The sequence below is a fragment of the Pseudophryne corroboree genome, chromosome 2 (assembly GCF_028390025.1).
Source record: "Pseudophryne corroboree isolate aPseCor3 chromosome 2, aPseCor3.hap2, whole genome shotgun sequence".
Lineage (NCBI taxonomy): Eukaryota > Metazoa > Chordata > Amphibia > Anura > Myobatrachidae > Pseudophryne > Pseudophryne corroboree.
The window spans coordinates 894815846-894833829 of record NC_086445.1 but is presented as its reverse complement, the minus strand read 5'-3'; the positions used below and the strand labels follow the sequence as shown (position 1 = coordinate 894833829).

Below are 17984 nucleotides of genomic sequence, written 5' to 3'. Positions count from 1 at the left end.
TTTCCTCTGGGTACAACAGTTTTTTCCCACAATCCACAAATATACTGGTAGGTTAATTGGCTCACAACAGAAAAAATACATTGGCAGACTAGATGGGCCAAGCGGTTCTTATCTGCCATCAAATTCAATGGGTGATATTCAGTTGTTTTTTTCCCGCTGGCAGCTAGTAGATGGCACCAAACAGAGCTGGCATGATCACCTGCATTTCAGCTTGCACTGGTGGTGGCAATCTGAAATGAGCTAAAAGTGACTCATTTAAGCACTCAAATGGGACTTTTCGTGTTGCACCCATTTGTTTGGTCAGGTTTAGCTGCCTTATGAGGCTAAAGCCGACCTCTCTGGGCGCGATAAGTGTGATAATTAAGCACAATTGAATATCATCCCCCGATCTCCCATTACTTTAGATGAGAGATGGGGAGCGATAAACAATAGAATATCACCCTGTGTTTCTATGTAAAATAAGATTATTTTACTTACCTCTGATCCTCCAATATAGCATGCCTCCCACGGTGGCTGTAATCATCTGCTCAGGGGATGTTTTACAAAATCCTAACATGTTGCAAAGTTACCTGTTTGGTTGCAGAATCTTTTCAGGTTTATCCGGTTGACCCGTTCAAAATGTCGACATGGATATTAGGCCATCAACTATTAAATCAACATACACTTAGGTCAACATGGTTAAAATGTCACACAATGGCAAAATAATTTTTGTTGTTGTTGATTTTTAGGATTAGGTTTAAGATTGAGGCTAGGGTATGGATAAAATAAACAGAAAACAAAACGTCAACATTCTAAATGTGTCAACATTTAACAAGGTTGACCTAAGTGAATGTCGACGTGTTGGTTGTTATTCTAATGTTGACATTCTGATATCGATAATATGCATGTCAAGCTGTCATACCACACCCCTTTTCAATGCCTATAAAAAGGCTGAAACTGGTTATAAAAGTACATAGTTGGTCTGGTCACATTAAAGTTTCTCAGTTTTTGCCAAATTAATGACCTTATGTGACATGCCTTTAAAAAACGTGAAAAAGGTCTGAGCCTGGTGCTCAGCAATGTAGTCCTTTGATAGGCCTAGCTGTGGCCCTGCATGCAGTATGAGAAAATGTTGTATGAAGATGTTGTGTTGTATGGTGTTCTGTTTTCAGTATTAAGCCTCATGTCTGTGAAAGACATAAATGTGGTGTTTTATTACTGTTCATAGCATATGATGTTTTATTCCTGTTTTTATTAAGGTGTCGGTGACTGCAAGAGAAGATGTGCCATCTTTTGGGCCTCCTCTTCCAAATCCTCCAGTGTTTCAAAAAGTAAGTACAGCCGGTGTGCGTGAGCGTCGCTGCTAACAAGACGTACTCGCGCCTAGTTGCGGCTACGATTAGCGTGGCTACATCTGTACCTGATATTTTACAAATGTAAATTTATAAGTGTTATGTGAATAGACGTGAGGCAGAGGGTACTATAGGTCTACATTATTTTTATCTTGATAAACAATCTCCTTGGTGTACAAAAACATTAATTTTATTCAGCAAGGCCAGATGTGTGAGCAACAGAATCTAAAATCTACTTTATAATAGAGATGTGTGCCGGACCATTTTTGCTGGTTTTGGTTTTAATTCGTTGTTTGTTTTTTTATTTTGCATAAACGCTGTGTTGTTTTTTTTTTTAAATGACAAAAAAAAAAGCTAAAATCACATAATTTGGGCCTTTTTTGGTTCCTACAGTATTATTAACCTCAATAACAACACACATTTTCAGTGTGTGGAGTCAGACCGTTTTTATATGTATGTGAAGCTAACAATTCACACTGGGGTATTGCGTATTGGGGTGCAATGAGCATGTAACCCCCTCCCCCTCCTTCCCCACCCTCCCCGTGGTTGGCAGGTGTTTAAGTGGTTGGAAAAGGTATCATAGTTGTTAGGTTGCTTTGTGATGAACCCTTTCCCTAAGATGTTGCTCCCCATACCTTGTTCCTTGTGTGAGGTTCAGGGTGGTAGGAGAGATTGATACGCACACGGGGAGTTCGATAACAGCAAAGTTTATTTTATTGTGCCTTAAAGAATTCTGGATGGAATGTGATTCTTGATATATGGCAATAATTAAACAATCACAATATGACAATTAAAAACAATTGTAATAAAGAATAAAAATCACTTTAGATGTTACTATGATAATCAGATTTTTACCTACAGCTCACGATACACCGGAACATTAAATAATTCAAGAATTCAATAAGTCTAATCACAGATGTATGCATATTCTGAATCATGACAAGAAAAGATAATGAAGAAGATGATTAACAATATAATTTTCCTCAAAAAAATTGTCCCAGTTTTTCACTGGCAATATATGTTGGCGCTTAGGGATCCTACTGTGCCACAGTGTTTCAATGTACGACTGTACTTGTCGCACAAGGTATGGAGAGCCTACAGTGCCACAGTGTTGCAATGGGGCTGTGGTGTAATGGCATTTTTAGAAGAAATATTGATCCTGGGTTTAAGTTAGAAAATGTCCCTGTACTTCAATGGTGCACAAGGATGTGGTTAGCGAAGGTGTCTTGGAATATCTAGCAAGGAACTGTCTTTGTGTAATTATCTCTTTAAACAAATGGCGCAGTCTTTACTCTCCAACATGACTCAATGTCCCTTTAATAATCATCCAAACGAATGAGCGTCTGTTTACTACTTGTCACAACAAATAATATCTTGTACTTGCACTGTTTGAACAGGGATTATTATATGTGGTTATCACTCATGGGCCTGTGATAACAGACAGTAGGGCTTTAGCACTCACCCTCCTGCAGTCCGCACCAACAACTGTCTCTGTATTTACTCGGAACCTCCCAGGTTCTTCTGCTCCTTCACTGGTCTCTCTCAGTGGTTCAGCGCCCTTTAAGAGGGCCACGGGGCCCGTGTCTCTGTACAAGGCCTTGCGGTGTCTGGTTATTGGCTGCGATGTCACATGCCTGCTCTTCCGATTCTCTTCACCAACTATAAACACCGCTTAGCTCTGCAGTGCTGCTCTCTACCAGCCTGTGATTCTGACACTTCACAGGACAGAACAGGTGACTGACTCTGGTTAACTCATGCTGTGCCAGCAATCACGCTCCCAGGTTTGCAACCACTGTCCACACAATTTATAGGGACACATACACTTTTCTCTGGGGTGCCCGCAGAACAGTACTAACAATTTATACTTTTTTTTTTACTTTTTTTTAATAACTTTTTTTTACTTTCTTTTTTTTAATTTTTTTTCAAGTAACAAAAATGTCTTTAACGACAATCATTTTTATTCAGGTTTTTTTTGTTATGCAAAACAGGGGTACAGAAAGAAGAAAAGGGAGGGAGGGGAGAGGAAGCAGTAAATACATATATGAGACAATGGTGGTCATTCCGAGTTGTTCGCTCTGTAATTTTGTTCGCATCACAGCGATTTTCCGCTAATTGCGCATAAGCAATGTTCGCACTGCGACTGCGCCAAGTAAATTTGCTATGCAGTTAGGAATTTTACTCACGGCAATACAAGGTTTTTTCTTCGTTCTGGTGATCGTAATGTGATTGACAGGAAGTGGTTGTTTCTGGGCGGAAACTGGCCGTTTTATGGGTGTGTGTGAAAAAACGCTGCCGTTTCTGGGAAAAACGCGGGAGTGTCTGAAGAAACGGGGGAGTGTGGGCGAACGCTGGGAGTGTTTGTGACGTCAAACCAGGAACGAAACTGACTGAACTGATCGCAGTTGCCGAGTAAGTGTGGAGATACTCAGAAACTGCTAAGCAGTGTCTATTCGCAATTCTGCTAATCTTTCGTTCGCAATTTTACTATGCTAAGATTCACTCCCAGTAGGCGGCGGCTTAGCGTGTGCAAAGCTGCTAAAAGCAGCTTGCGAGCGAACAACTCGGAATGAGGGCCAATATGTATACTTATACATACAATTCAAAATCGATCAAACATGTGTATCAGAAGAACTACAATGGACGTAATGTAGTAAGGGGTACATAATGGAAAAAAAAAAAAACCCACTGAGTCCACAATAATGCAAATTGCAACCATGAGCACAGAGCGATCCCAGACTCAGGAAGAGGAGGTGCCTCCATCTAGGGGAAGGGTGTGAGGGTGTATGTCCGGGGAGGAGGATCGCAGTACTAAATTGGCTCCCTCACCCTCCGTGGTAAAAAGCAGCCAAGGCTTCCAGCGCACCAGAGGGGACTTGGCAGAAAGGGAGCAAGGCATATAATCAGTCTCCATCAAGAATTGCTTCTGAATTTTATGTATGACTTTCATTAAGGGGGGGGGCGTATGGATTGTTTCCAATTCTGGGCTAAGTCCGCACGAGCTGCAAGGCAAATATGACCTAAAACATACTGTAAATTAGCACCTACGGTGTGCGGGTAGACATTTAGTAAAGCAATGAGGGGGGTGGGGGACACAGTGAGTCTAAGTACTTTATTATTCAGCCCAAACACCTCGACCCAGTACAACTTAATAGAGGGACAGGTCCAAAAAATATGAAAAAAATGGCCCACCTCGCCGCAGAGGCGCCAGCAAAACTTCGAGCATGTAGGCCAAATCGTGTGCAACCTATTGGGTTTGAGATATAACCTATGCAATAACTTGACGTGCATCTCGGAATGATTTAGGCATTTAGACATAGTAAAGGAAGACATAAAAATGTGTTGCCATTGTGGGTCGGTAAGGGTACAACCAATATCCACCTCCCACCTGATTTGGGCTCTAGTTTTAAGAACGGGAACCAATGCTAGTAGTGTTTTGTACCAAAAGGAGATCTCACCTGCAGAAGCATCTTTAGAAAGACGACCCAGGACCTGAGACATAGGAGGGTGCAATGGGGAGGGGGCAAGGTGGAGGCTCTTCCACCAATGTTGTATTTGATAGTATCTGAGCCTCTCAGATTCAGGTAAAGCAAAGCGTTCTTGGATGGTAGAGAAGGAGCTAAGCACTGGCCCATTGAACAGGTCTCCCAGAAGACCAATCCCCCTAAAACGCCAACCTGCCAAATTGAGATTAGGGATTAGGGCGGCTACTGTGCGTAGGGTAATTCGAGGCAAGGTATCAAAGGGAGAAGATAAGCCCATGGTCAGTCTGTCCCGGACCTGTAGAGTGGCTCGGGTTGAGGGGAGAAGGCGTAGATCCGGAGGTCACATAGATTTGGGTAGCCAAAAAAGATCCCTCAAGGGGAACCTGGGGCAGGCTAGTCCCTCCAAACACGTCCACTCCGAATGGGCATCACTAAATAGAGCTTTAACCTGGGCTAAGAGGCAGGCTTCCTGGTATAGGGAAAGGTTAGGCATGTCGAGGCCACCAACTCTCCTAGGCAGTGACATCCTGGCGCGGGACAATTTAGGCGGTCGCGAAGACCAGACATAGTTGGTGAGGATAGTAGTAGCCTTATCTAAATATTTCTTGGGGAAGACAAAGGGGATTGTGCGAAACAGGAACATTAATTTGGGAAGCAACGACATTTTAAAGGCGGCCAGACGTCCCAGCCATGATATCTCATAATTAAGCCACGATTTGGGGGACAATTGTAGCGCGGTCAGTAAAGGGGGGAGGTTAACGTCAAATACAGAAGAGGAGGATGGGGGGATATAGATACCCAAATACCGTATTGAGGCAGTTTGCCAATTGTAGGGGTATTTAGCACGCAAAGGAGCCATGGAGTGAGTGAGATTAATAGGCAGGGCATCAGTTTTAGTTGTGTTTAATTTGTAATAGGACGCTGCAGAGTACCTCTCTAGAATATCATGTAAATGAGGGAGTGAGGTGCAGGGGTCGGTTACAAATAAAAGGACATCATCGGCAAATAAACACAGTTTATGGGAGGCGGTGCCGAGTTGGAGTCCTGGGAGCTGCGGGTTCGCCTGGATCTTAGCTGCCAAAGGTTCAATCGCCAGGACAGAAATGAGAGGGGAGAGGGGGCAGCCCTGACGCGTGCCATTGTATATTGGGAAGGGGGAAGACAGAAAACCATTACTAAAGACCCGGGCCGAGGGCGAGCTATACAAGGCTAGTATGGATGACAGGATTCGGTCGCGGAAGCCAAATTTCAATAATACTTCCCGTATGTAGGTCCAGTTTATGCGGTCAAAAGCCTTCTCCGCATCTAAGGATAACATGAGAAGGCCCTGTTCACGGGCTATGGAGTCTACGAGGTTAAATACTCTACGAGTATTATCAGACATTTGTCGACCAGGGATAAATCCGACCTTGTCGGGGTGTATCAAGGAGGGAAGGAGGGCGTTCAATCGGTAAGCTATTAATTTAGCATATATTTGAATGCGAGCCTCCAGCATCTCCGTTGGGAGAGTGCCCTGAGAAGTGATTTCATTATAAACTGTTACCAGAGATGGAGCCAGGAGGTCCTGGAATGAAGCATAAAAATCATTAATAAAGCCATATGGGCCTGGCGCCTTATCTTTAGGGTGGGATTTAATTGCCCTTAGCATGTCCGTGGTGGACCAGGGGGCATTCAGCATTTCTAATTGGTCATTGGTAATGGAAGGAAGTTTCAAATCAGCGAGAAAAGAGTTGATAGAGGAAAGAGTGGGCTGCGGGGTAGAAGGGTCAGTCGAGAGATTATAAAGTTGGGAATAGAAGTCAGCAAACTGATTTGATATCTCCAAAGGGTTAGATATTTTGGCGCCTGTTGGGGACATAATAAGCTTAATTCTATTCCTAGCTTGTTGCGCTCTAAGCTTACGAGCAAGCAATTTTCCCGGTCTATTCCCCGCCAGGTAAAATTTCTGACGCATCCTGTTTAATGAAGCCTGGGTGCGCACCATGAGCAATGTCTGAAGCTGGGACCTAATATCAGCTAGCTCTTTCTGGAGGGATCTCGAGGGTAGAGTTTGATTTTTCTCCTCCAGTTCCTTTAATTTACGCTCCAAATCATTCAAACGTTGTTGATGTAGTTTCTTAAGGTGGGCTCCTGCCTGTATTGACGACCCTCTAGCAACGGCTTTCAGCACGCACCAGAAATTCAGAGTGGACGTGTCCGAAGGAGAATTAAATTCCAAGTAGGACATGATGCTGTCTACTATAATTTTTTTAGATACGGGGTTGGCCAGTAAGTGAGGAGGGAGTCTCCAAGGTCGGGGCGGGGCATGCTGACTATTAAGGTCCCATTTAAGGATCAGCGGGGCGTGATCCGACCAGGTTATTGGAAGGATATCCGCGGATCTAGTAAATTGGAGGGTCCATTTATGAGAAGACAAAAAATCAATACGGGAATAGGAGTTGTGAATGGGAGAATAGTATGTGTACTCACGGCCTGTAGGGTTTTGCACTCGCCAAATATCATAGAGGTCAAATTCAGCCAGGAGATTGCGGAAGGCTAAGCATGTGGCGTTAGAGGAGGCTAAAGGGGAAGGGAAGGGCCTGGGAGACCTGTCCAACCTAGGGTCAAGGACCAGATTGAAGTCTCCCATGAGGAGGAGCGAGCCTGTACGGTTCCTCTGGATAACTAAACATAGTTTACGTAAAAAAGCCACTTGATTTGAGTTAGGGGCATAAGCTGAAACCAGGGTAACCGGTTTGTCATTTAAAAGGCCACTCAAGATAAGATAGCGCCCATTTTTATCGGCAACCTGGGAGTGTAAAGTGAAGGAGACAGAGTTTTTAAACAATATAGCTACACCATTCCTCTTAAAAGGGCCGTTTGCAAAATAACCGATAGGGAACCTGCGGTCTTTAAACGTAGGGGGCGCTAAGGACGAAAAGTGTGTCTCCGGCAGCGCAACAACATCCGCCTTGTGCCTAGCAAAATAGTCCAATGCCAACCTTTGCTTATTAGGGGAGTTTAACCCCTTAACGTTCATGGACAGAACCTGGAGCATCGAGACGATCTAAAGCACGCCATGAGTGGTGAGATATTTCGGTATACTTATAAGAAATGTTTTTGTCTCATACAGTTAGTTAGAGTGTTGCGAGAGGGGGGGGAAGAAAGGGTAAGAACAAACCAAAACGACTCAGTGCATCGGGTCGGTATAACTACTGCAAGGAAAGCAAAATAAAATATGCAGTAGTACATTAACGGGGGGGGGGAACATGTGGCCTAACGCCACCACCACCTATGAACCTAGATGAGGAGAAAAAAAAAAGAGACATGTACAGATACAAATATGCCTACCAACCATGTGAAGAAAACAGAGAACATATACGCATGAACTAAACCATGAGCACGGAGCCGGGATTCCAGCAATATAACTACTAACAGGGTAACTCACGTGACCGCGTCAAAATGAATAGCTAAGACCCATCCGCTAGTACGGTACAGAGTAACGTCCATATTCAAAGTCCAAATTCAAAGTGACGAACCACTCCGATTGAGGAGTTGACTGTTTCTTGGATCCAGGCGGCATCGTGACAGGAATATCCCACTCCGATAGCAGCTTGACTCCAGCTTCCAATGAGGCAACTGTGTAGGATTTATTTTCATACGAGATGATGAGCTTTACCGGAAAACCCCATCGGTAATTGATCTCTTGGTCACGGAGCGCCAGGGTAACAGGGATAAACGATCGTCTTTTAGCCAAAGTCAAAGCCGAGAAATCCGGAAAAAGTTGTAATCCACCAAGCGCATCAGAATCCGAGTCTCTTGCCGCCTTCAGGATGCGTTCTTTCATCGTGAAGAAGTGCACTCATGAGCGTGTCTCGCGGGAGCGAGGGAGGAACCGAGCGTGGTTTAGGTAGTCTATGGATCCTGTCTATAAGCAGCTCCCTGGGGTCAGCCCTGGGCAAGAGCTTCCGAAATAACGCGGTGACGTAATCTTCCAGCTCAGAATTTTGCACGGAGTCGGGAATGCCTCGGATCTTGATATTATTGCGCCGAGATCTGTCCTCGATATCCGCAGTCTTGAGTTTAAACGCCTCAAGGTCATTCTGCTGTTGATCATGTGCCGCTATGAGGTCGTTGTGAGACGAGACCAATTCCTCGACTTTCCGTTCCAGATGGTCTGTACATTCCCCTATAGCATGCAATTCCGTCTTAACCTCTCGGACAGCCGCTGTGAGATCTTGAGTCAGCACTGTTTTAAACGCTGATAGAGCCTGATACAGAGTTTTGACCGTGAGAGGGGCGTCGGATTCCGGGTCAAACCCCGGGACAGAAGCAGGGCCGCAGGGAGGGTCTGTCGCAGAGGTGGCTATAGAGGACTTCCGTGCAGTAGAGGGGGCAGGAGCCGCTTTCTGAGACGGGAAAGATACTCTAGGAGGCAGCACCTCTTTAACCTTTTTCGGAGGCATTCTGAAGAGATGTAATTCTGTAGGCTAGGCAAGAGCGCTGGAGAGACCTCGGATCCCGGAGAATATATGGTGAAAGGTTAGGTAAGCATAGAGGCCAAAGGTGGTGGTGTGTAAACGGTCTGGACTACATCAGAAGAACGGCATCACCAGAGGCCCGGCATCCGGTCATCACCCTCCAGCAGTGCCCAAGGGGCAGATCTCCAGCGAGCAAGGAAGAGTGGGAGCCAGGTACCCAGACAACAGCCAGCAGCACAGCGTCACAGGGGTCGGGCAAACCATGCCCCCCTGGGCAAACACTCACCCCTCCAAGGATATTCCCACGTTACTGTGCAGGGTCGAGGAGTGTGAGGAGGAGCACAGAAAAGGAGCCAGTCCATCCACAGCTGCAAGGGGGGGGGTAGGTGGCTATTAACAGGCCTCCACACTGGCAGGGCTCAGCAGGCGGGTGTGTGCAGCTAATTTAGGCCCCGGATCTAGTGTAGGCCTCAACTCCCTGAGGCTTCAAAAAGGGCAGCAGACCCCTCGGTTTCCCTATGGAGGGGGTATTTATGTGACAGGGGGGCTCGGGGGGAGCAGGCCAGGCCCGTAGGAGCGGGGGAGTGCAGCCGACCGGCGGGTCGGGTGTAGTAAGATGGCCGCCGCCGGGAGGGGTGCAGGAGCAAGGAGGCCGCAGTCGCGGCTCCGGAGGGCAGGGAGCAGGAGTCTGATCCCCGCCACCATCCCCGATGGTCTGGGGCAGGTGAGGGGCCGTGGATGGGCCGGTTTGGAGGCAGGGGGAAGCCGCCAGGGGTCCCGGTGCGGCCGCGTTCCGGCCCCGGAGCCCGCACCCGGGTAGGCCCCAAACTCAAGGTCCCGGCTTCGGGACAAGACATAGGCCTCAGCTCTAAATCAGTGCCAGGGGGCACCTCTCCAGCCTCCTCGGGTCTCGGACGTGATGGGCACCCGCCAGGGGAGAGAATCAGAGGGGAAAGCCGGAGATAGATCGACATTAAATGCAGGGCCGGCAGGAGCTCATGTAAGGCACGTCTTCTTAGGATGCAGGTCAGGCCACGCCCCTCTTTTTTTTTACTTTCTATCTTCTTTTAATTTTTATTTTTAACTTCTTTTGCAACTGACAAACAATGCGGAGTCACACTTCTTATGTGAATGCAGTGGGTGGGGCCTGCGGAGTCAGTGCAGCACCACTGTGTGATGGAATTAGACTGAGGTGCCTGGATATAGCTTGTGGATGAACACAGCACAGCCACTTGTAGATGGACACAGCACAGCCACATAGATGGACACAACACAGCCACTTCTGGATGGTCACTGCGCAGCCACTTGTAGTAAATGGACACTGCACAGCCACTTAGATGGACACTGCACAGCCACTTAGATGGACACTGCACAGCCACTTAGATGGACACTGCACAGCCACTTAGATGGACACTGCACAGCTACTTAGATGGACACCGCACAGCATCTAAACAATATTTAAGTATAGTAGCTGTACAGTAGCTAGATTTTTTTGGGGTGGGTGTGGTGGTGGGGGGAGGGGTGGACTGCTCACACATAAGAGGTGCTACCTTGCTGAGACTTGTAGTGCCATACAGAGAAAAATAGAAAATGCAGGTGCGTGCCCTAAGAACACTGGTAATCAGAACAATTATAATAAACTCTGCAATTTAACATGGGGTGAAATTAAGGTTCTTAGCGCAATTTTCAGCCAAAAATGTGGGCCCACCTACCACTGCCAGGTGACCTAATCAGGTGAGTCCCTAACATCCCTAGTACTGACATATTACAGGTTGAGTATCCCATATCCAAATATTCCAAAATACGGAATATTCCGAAATACAGACTTTTTTGAGTGAGAGTGAGATAGTGAAACTTTTGTTTTTTGATGGCTCAATGTACACAAACTTTGTTTAATACACAAAGTTATTAAAAATATTGTATTAAATGACCTTCAGGCTGTGTGTATAAGGTGTATATGAAACATAAATGAATTGTGTGAATGTAGACACACTTTCTTTAATGCACAAAGTTATAAAAAATATTGGCTAAAATTACCTTCAGGCTGTGTGTATAAGGTGTAGATGTAACATAAATGCATTCTGTGCTTAGATTTAGGTCCCATCACCATGATATCTCATTATGGTATGCAATTATTCCAAAATACGGAAAAATCCAATATCCAAAATACCTCCGGTCCCAAGCATTTTGGATAAGGGATACTCAACCTGTATATACATTTTATTAAAGTCCAACAGATGTTGTATGTAATGTGGGTCATACATCTACAGACCGATTCCTCATTCTGCCAATCCAACCTGCCGAACAGCAGACATGGATGATCGGTCATCTGCCGAACATCGGCACACAATTGCATGTTAAAAACCGCAGACTCACCAACCCTGATTATTTTTGTTTGGAATCAGTGATTTGAGGATTTCCAGTATGTTGTATTTCCCAGAGCCCCCGACCCAGGCATCAGGAGAATGGGAATTGCTGCGATACTTACTTGATGTATGGGCAAATAATATGGAATGGAAATTAATCCCTTAGTTGGCAGAGTACAGATTCCTGACACTCATTTCCCAATATTGGAGAACAGCATGAATGTAAGAGTGTGATTTGATGCGTGCACCGATACTCATGGTCTCTCGGCAGATGTATTCTTTTGGTAGAATCAATTGCCAATGATCTATGATCAGAGGTGTTTTTTGTCAAACATATTTGTTTACATGTTGCCTCTTCGCTGATATTTCGGAATCACCCAATGTTTACCACTTAATGGGCACACTGTCACATGTTATATATATATATATATATATATATATATATATATATATATAAAACGGAGGTTTCCACACAGGTGGAAGGGGCACTCACAATTAAATAACACATACAAAAAAAAAATTAAATCGCATAAAATATTCATGGTTTAATAGTTGGATAGTCTGTTGCACCAACTCGCCCTTAATCGACGTTTCGACCCCATAACTGGGTCTTTTTCAAGATAGGCAGATTCGGTGAGAGTTCAAGTAACTTTTACAGATGTACACATGATAACAGGCCTGACATTTGTTCCGACAACTAAGCATAATAAGTTCCAAAACACCGTTGAACTATATAGATTTAGTCGTAACCTTAGGTTAAAGGAATTCTTTGGTGTCAGATCATCAGACACCAGTATATCTAAGTTCAAACCAAAGTCACAATTTGATCCTATTTCCTCAAATGCTAGCATTAAAACATTTACACGCATTGTCCAGAAGGACATCAATGATTGTCAGGCACCGAAAATGTACGACAACCTGTCCCCTGATGAACGTAATGCATTGAAGAAATTACGGGATAATCCCTTTATAGTTATCCGCCCGGCGGACAAGGGGGGAGCAGTGGTGGTCCAGAATTGGACTGATTATGACAGTGAAATTCTGTCACAGTTATCAGATTCCAATACTTACCTTAAATTAGATCATAATCCGGTGAAAGAGATTAAATCTCAGGTTGACAGGTCTTTGACACGTGGATTTGAAAGTGGTTGGTTGGACCAGGAGCTATTTTCTTATCTTACAGTTGATTACCCGAAATGCCCTATTATCTACACCCTACCGAAGGTGCATAAAACTCTTGATAAACCTCCGGGGAGGCCTATCATAGCGACAGAAGGGTCTGTGCTTCAGCCATTAGCTATTTATATCGATAGTATACTCCAACCTGTAGTACTGGATAATAAGAGTCATATTCGGGATTCAAATGATTTTCTTGAATTTATCCGGACTATCACCCTGCTAGATGAACCATTGGTATTGGCTACTATGGACGTATGTTCTTTATATACAATTATCCCACATGACCAGGGTCTGGAGGCGGTGGCAACTGCCTTGCGGAGGTCAGTTAATCTCAAACAACCCATTGAATATATTTTGGAGTTGGTTAGGCTGGTCCTAAGTTTAAATCATTTTTCCTATAAGGATTTATTCTTTATGCAGAAATCAGGGACGGCCATGGGCTCAAATCTGGCCCCGTCCTATGCCAACTTATATATGGCACAGTATGAGGAAACAAACATCTACCCGAAGTACGGTAAATTCATACGTTTATACAAACGATTTATTGACGATGTATTTATACTATGGGCGGGCTCTGAGCAGACTTTTGTTAATATGGTGGAGGATTTGAATCAGCTGGCATCTCCGGTTAGGTTTACACACACAGTATCGACCAATGAGATCTGTTTTCTTGACATTAGGATAATAGTCAGAGGGAGGAGATTAGTAACAACCCTCTTTCGGAAGGCTACTGACCGTAATACTACACTTTTGGCCAGTAGCCACCACCCCCCATCGTTAAAAGATAATTTGCCGGTATCTCAATACCTCAGGGTTATGCGTATAAACTCTGAGATGGAGGCAATGGATATACAACTTAACGAGATGACTGCCAGATTTGTTGAACGTGGTTATAAGCGTAGGGTCCTTAAGGGATGCCTAAGGAAAGCCACAAGGATATTTAATGGTGAGGTTAGGGCTAGAAGAGCTAATACTAACAGGATGACATTTTCCACCACATATAACAGGATGTCTGGCTGTGTTCGTAAATCGATCAATAAACATTGGCCTATTGTGACGTCTGATAACACATTACCATTTACAAATATGCCGACACCGATGATGGCGTTTGGTAGGGGACCCAACTTGAAACAGCTTCTGATGCGCCCCACGGTGTATCCGGATGAGGCTCCGGATAAGACCCTTATTATGAAACAGAAACCTGGATGCTTCTCCTGCAGGGGCTGTGTGACCTGTAGATCCATGGTGACGGGTCCCACTGTAATGCATCCTCAAACTGGGAAGAAAATACGAATTACATACCATCTACACTGTCGTTTAGACTATGTTATTTATATACTTATTTGTCCTTGTGGTTTGTATTATGTGGGGCTAACCACTAGGACGTTTAGAGATCGAATGGCCAACCACCGCACGTCTATACGTGCAGCTTTTGAAACCGGAATTACTGATAAACCAGTAGCCCGACATTTTTTCGAAAATAAACATCAGGTGTCGAGCATGAGATGTAAACTGATAGATTGGGTCCCACCCAAACAGGGTGGGGGTGACAGGACGCTCGCGCTTAAACAGCGCGAGAGTTATTGGATTTATACTCTGGACACTGTCGCCCCCAAGGGAATGAATGAATATAACCCATTGAATCTTTTTATCAAACGGTAAATGGTCCCATTTCAGGGTCATCCCTGGCTGATATGTCTCTAAGCTGTGCATAACCAGAGTGTGCATATTGATACCCTAATGAGGGTTTTACTATGTTTTGGTTGGTTAAATATGCCCTTTTGCCTATATGCCGATCGGTTGAAGGTGTCCCTGTCAATAGGGAATCTTCGGTCATGTGTTATGGTCTCGCCAGGCGACTTTTGTCTCCTAGGCCGGACTGCGAGGTCCAGCCCTTGTTCCTATCTTCAACATTAAACCTTAATTGATCAGTGCGGGTATATTGATATTATATCACATTTATGTATTGTTTTATTAGTATTATTATTGTACAATGTCTCTATTCAATTACTGTATACATTATCCTAGTGTCACACCTCCAGGAGTATGTACTGGTTTGTAACACACTATTGATTTGGGGTTGTTCTGTCCCATATGGATTTCTGTGTCTTGACAACATGACCTCCAGACATAACCCTTGGGGGTGTGGAGTTTAATCCTCTATACACTTTTTTATATTTATATTTATTCATTAATATATTTTTTTGTTAATAAAGTGTATTTGTATGATGTATGGTCAGACAATCACATGTTTGAACTGAATCATATGTTTGAACTGTATCATGTAATGTCTGGAATATTGTATTATCTATTATGTATGTAACAATTATCCTGAGGTTTGAAGTATGGACAGTTGGGCTGGACCTATGTGGATTTTGCACCACTATTAGTCCTCAGGTTCCATTGTTGCATTATGTTTTGAATATTCTATTTGAGGAACAGACATATTTATTAACTCCGTGTTATTTGGTGTTACAGGATGGTAAGCCCAGTGGATATAGTGCTCAGGACCTTTTCCTTCTGGTTAACTGCGGGTAGCTATAGATTTACACTGATGGTGCAGTGAGAGGGTGAAGCGAGTATTGACTTGTAGGTAGCGGTGCGTCTCACCTCTACCCGGTGGAACGCATGCTTCCGGTCTATGGAACGCATGACGCGTCCCGGACTCTGTCAGCATATGCGCTTCCGGTCCGTGAGACGCAGAGAACGTCCCGGACCGCTGTGTGTAGTGGCTGTGACTATGATTACTGTTAGGTACCAGGCCCGTGAATATCATCACCAGAAGGTGGGGAGTGTGTGCCCACGTGTGGGTGTTTATACAGTTTTGGATTCTGTGGTCAAACTATGGAGCGGAAGTGACGTCGTGTTCACTTCCGGTCTCCTGGGGTTATATTCACCGGCGTCTAGATAGTGAGTGCAGAACCAGGTGCCCTTTGACAGTGTGACTACGGTTTCTGTAAGTACTTACCACCTCGTGGTTGTGAACATCGTCTTTTTTGACTCCAGGTGACTGATATCTTGATTGCATACTGTTTTTATTTTAGTGACCGTTTTTTGATGTGCTGTGGAATTTATTAAGTGGCCAACCTGGATGCATTCACACTGGGATGATTGCCTGTATATAGTGAGTAGTTAGTGTTTTCTATACTCACACATTGTATCAGTATAGATGTCTACAGTTTTCAGCTTCACCTCCCATTTTTTGTTTATAGGGAGATTAACACGTGAACTACACTATTAGAAATTTTCATGCATTTATCTGTGAAGGCATAGTCGCTGGAGTACGTATATGTGTATTTTTGTGTGACTTTTGAATTAAACAGTATTTGGCCCCTCTTCCATTTATCTAATATATTGTACACATTGGTTTTCTAGGCACTTGAGCTGCATACCAGCTGAGTGGATAGGTGTTGTCTGGACATCTCCCAGAAGTAATTTGCTTATGTAAGCTTTTTTTGTTAATTGGATTCACGCTGGTGGTCACTGTAGCATTAGTTTATCCACTGGGCTTAAGGTATACTTGATGAGTGCACTTTGAGTGCGCCTTGAGTAATTTAGTATTGTGTCTAAGCGCAACAATGGAGCCTGGGAGGCATTAAGTGTGTTCTTATGTTCTATCTCTTTTCTAGATCTCTACCGATGTTATCATGTGTACATCTATAAAAGTTACTTGAACTCTCACCGAATCTGCCTATCTTGAAAAAGACCCAGTTATGGGGTCGAAACGTCGATTAAGGGCGAGTTGGTGCAACAGACTATCCAACTATTAAACCATGAATATTTTATGCGATTTAATTTTTTTTGTATGTGTTATTTAATTGTGAGTGCCCCTTCCACCTGTGTGGAAACCTCCGTTTTGTATTTGTGGCTGACCTGTCAGTTTCACTGGGTGCACCCAAAATATGTGTCTATGCATTTTTTGATGTGAGTGCGGATCTCCAATGATATATATATATATATATATATATATGTATGATATAAAATGTATGTTGATTCATGATTAAATTGTTGCTCTATTTTATGCTATTATAAGTGATCCCACCTATGGACTTTATTTCCTTCTTCTACTAACAATACTATATTCTGTCAAGTCTGGGGAGTACCAACAGTGCGCATCATACTAATACCCCTTTCACACCCCTGTACCCGGTAATTTGCCGTTTTTACTGGCTTCCTAAACGGTTCGAGCTGCGATGTGAAAGGGTCACCTTCAATTTACCGTTTACAAAATACCGGTATTTTGAAACGGTAAAAAAGCAGGGTCCTACCCGTTTCAGACCCGTTTAATTGTGCAGTGTGAAAGGGTCTGAAACGGTATTTGCAAGCCCCAGAAGGTGATAGGCTGTTTCCATGTGTGATCTCACCAGGCAGAAGCAGGAAATAAACATTTAAAATGACAACCACTGTTTTGTATGGGTGAAACGGGTTCAGTGTGAAAGGTACCAAAACGGTAATGAAATGGTAATATACTGGTTACAACATGCGATGTGAAGGGGGTTTAACTGCTCAGACCCGTTTTAAGAACCGTTTAAAGAACCATTTCAAAAGCAGGTTTTGCAATGTGAAAGCAGCATTACAGATTTTGACAGTTATACATTTTCTTGACTTCTGGCTCTTTGTAGAATTGTAGTCTATCCAGTACAGGAGCCTACCGCTACTTTCTTCTAGACTGCAAGATTTAACTTCCGTTTACAAAACATTTAAGATTTTTCCTTTTTGGTTTACAAGATTTCCCTTTGTATTACTTGATTTGTGGGAATTCACTCTGGATTACTAATTTTCAGGATTTCCCTTCGGATTACTTCATTTGATTTTTGTTCGGATTAGAAACATTCCAAGATTCCCCTCTGGTTTACAAAGATTGCAGTGTTTCCCTTTGGATTACAAATCTTGCAAGATTTCCTTTTGGAGTACAAATGTGCAAAATATTGCTTTTGTGATCACCAAGTTTGTTACATTTCCCTTTGGACTACAAAATGTTCAAGATTTTCCTTTGGATTATGACGATTGTCAGATTGACTTTTGGATTAGAAATTTTGTTACATTTTATTTTGGATTAAAATTTACTGTTGAATAATGCAACCACTGAATAATCAGGTGTAACTGCACAGCATTCTGGGATGTTATATCAGGGTATTCTAATTTTGGGTTTGATGCTTTGCTGCT

General features: G+C 43.8%; 1 protein-coding gene across 9 annotated transcripts in view; it reads left to right on the top strand.

Annotated features, from left to right (window-relative positions):
- Positions 1–17984, top strand: part of RAP1GAP2 (RAP1 GTPase activating protein 2) — a 1491256-nt gene that overhangs the window by 1373222 nt on the left and 100050 nt on the right. For all 9 annotated transcript variants that reach the window (XM_063956011.1, XM_063956008.1, XM_063956013.1 and 6 more), the window contains one exon: positions 1239–1310. In XM_063956011.1, coding sequence (XP_063812081.1) covers positions 1239–1310 — 72 coding nt within the window. The remainder of the gene's footprint in view (positions 1–1238; positions 1311–17984) is intronic.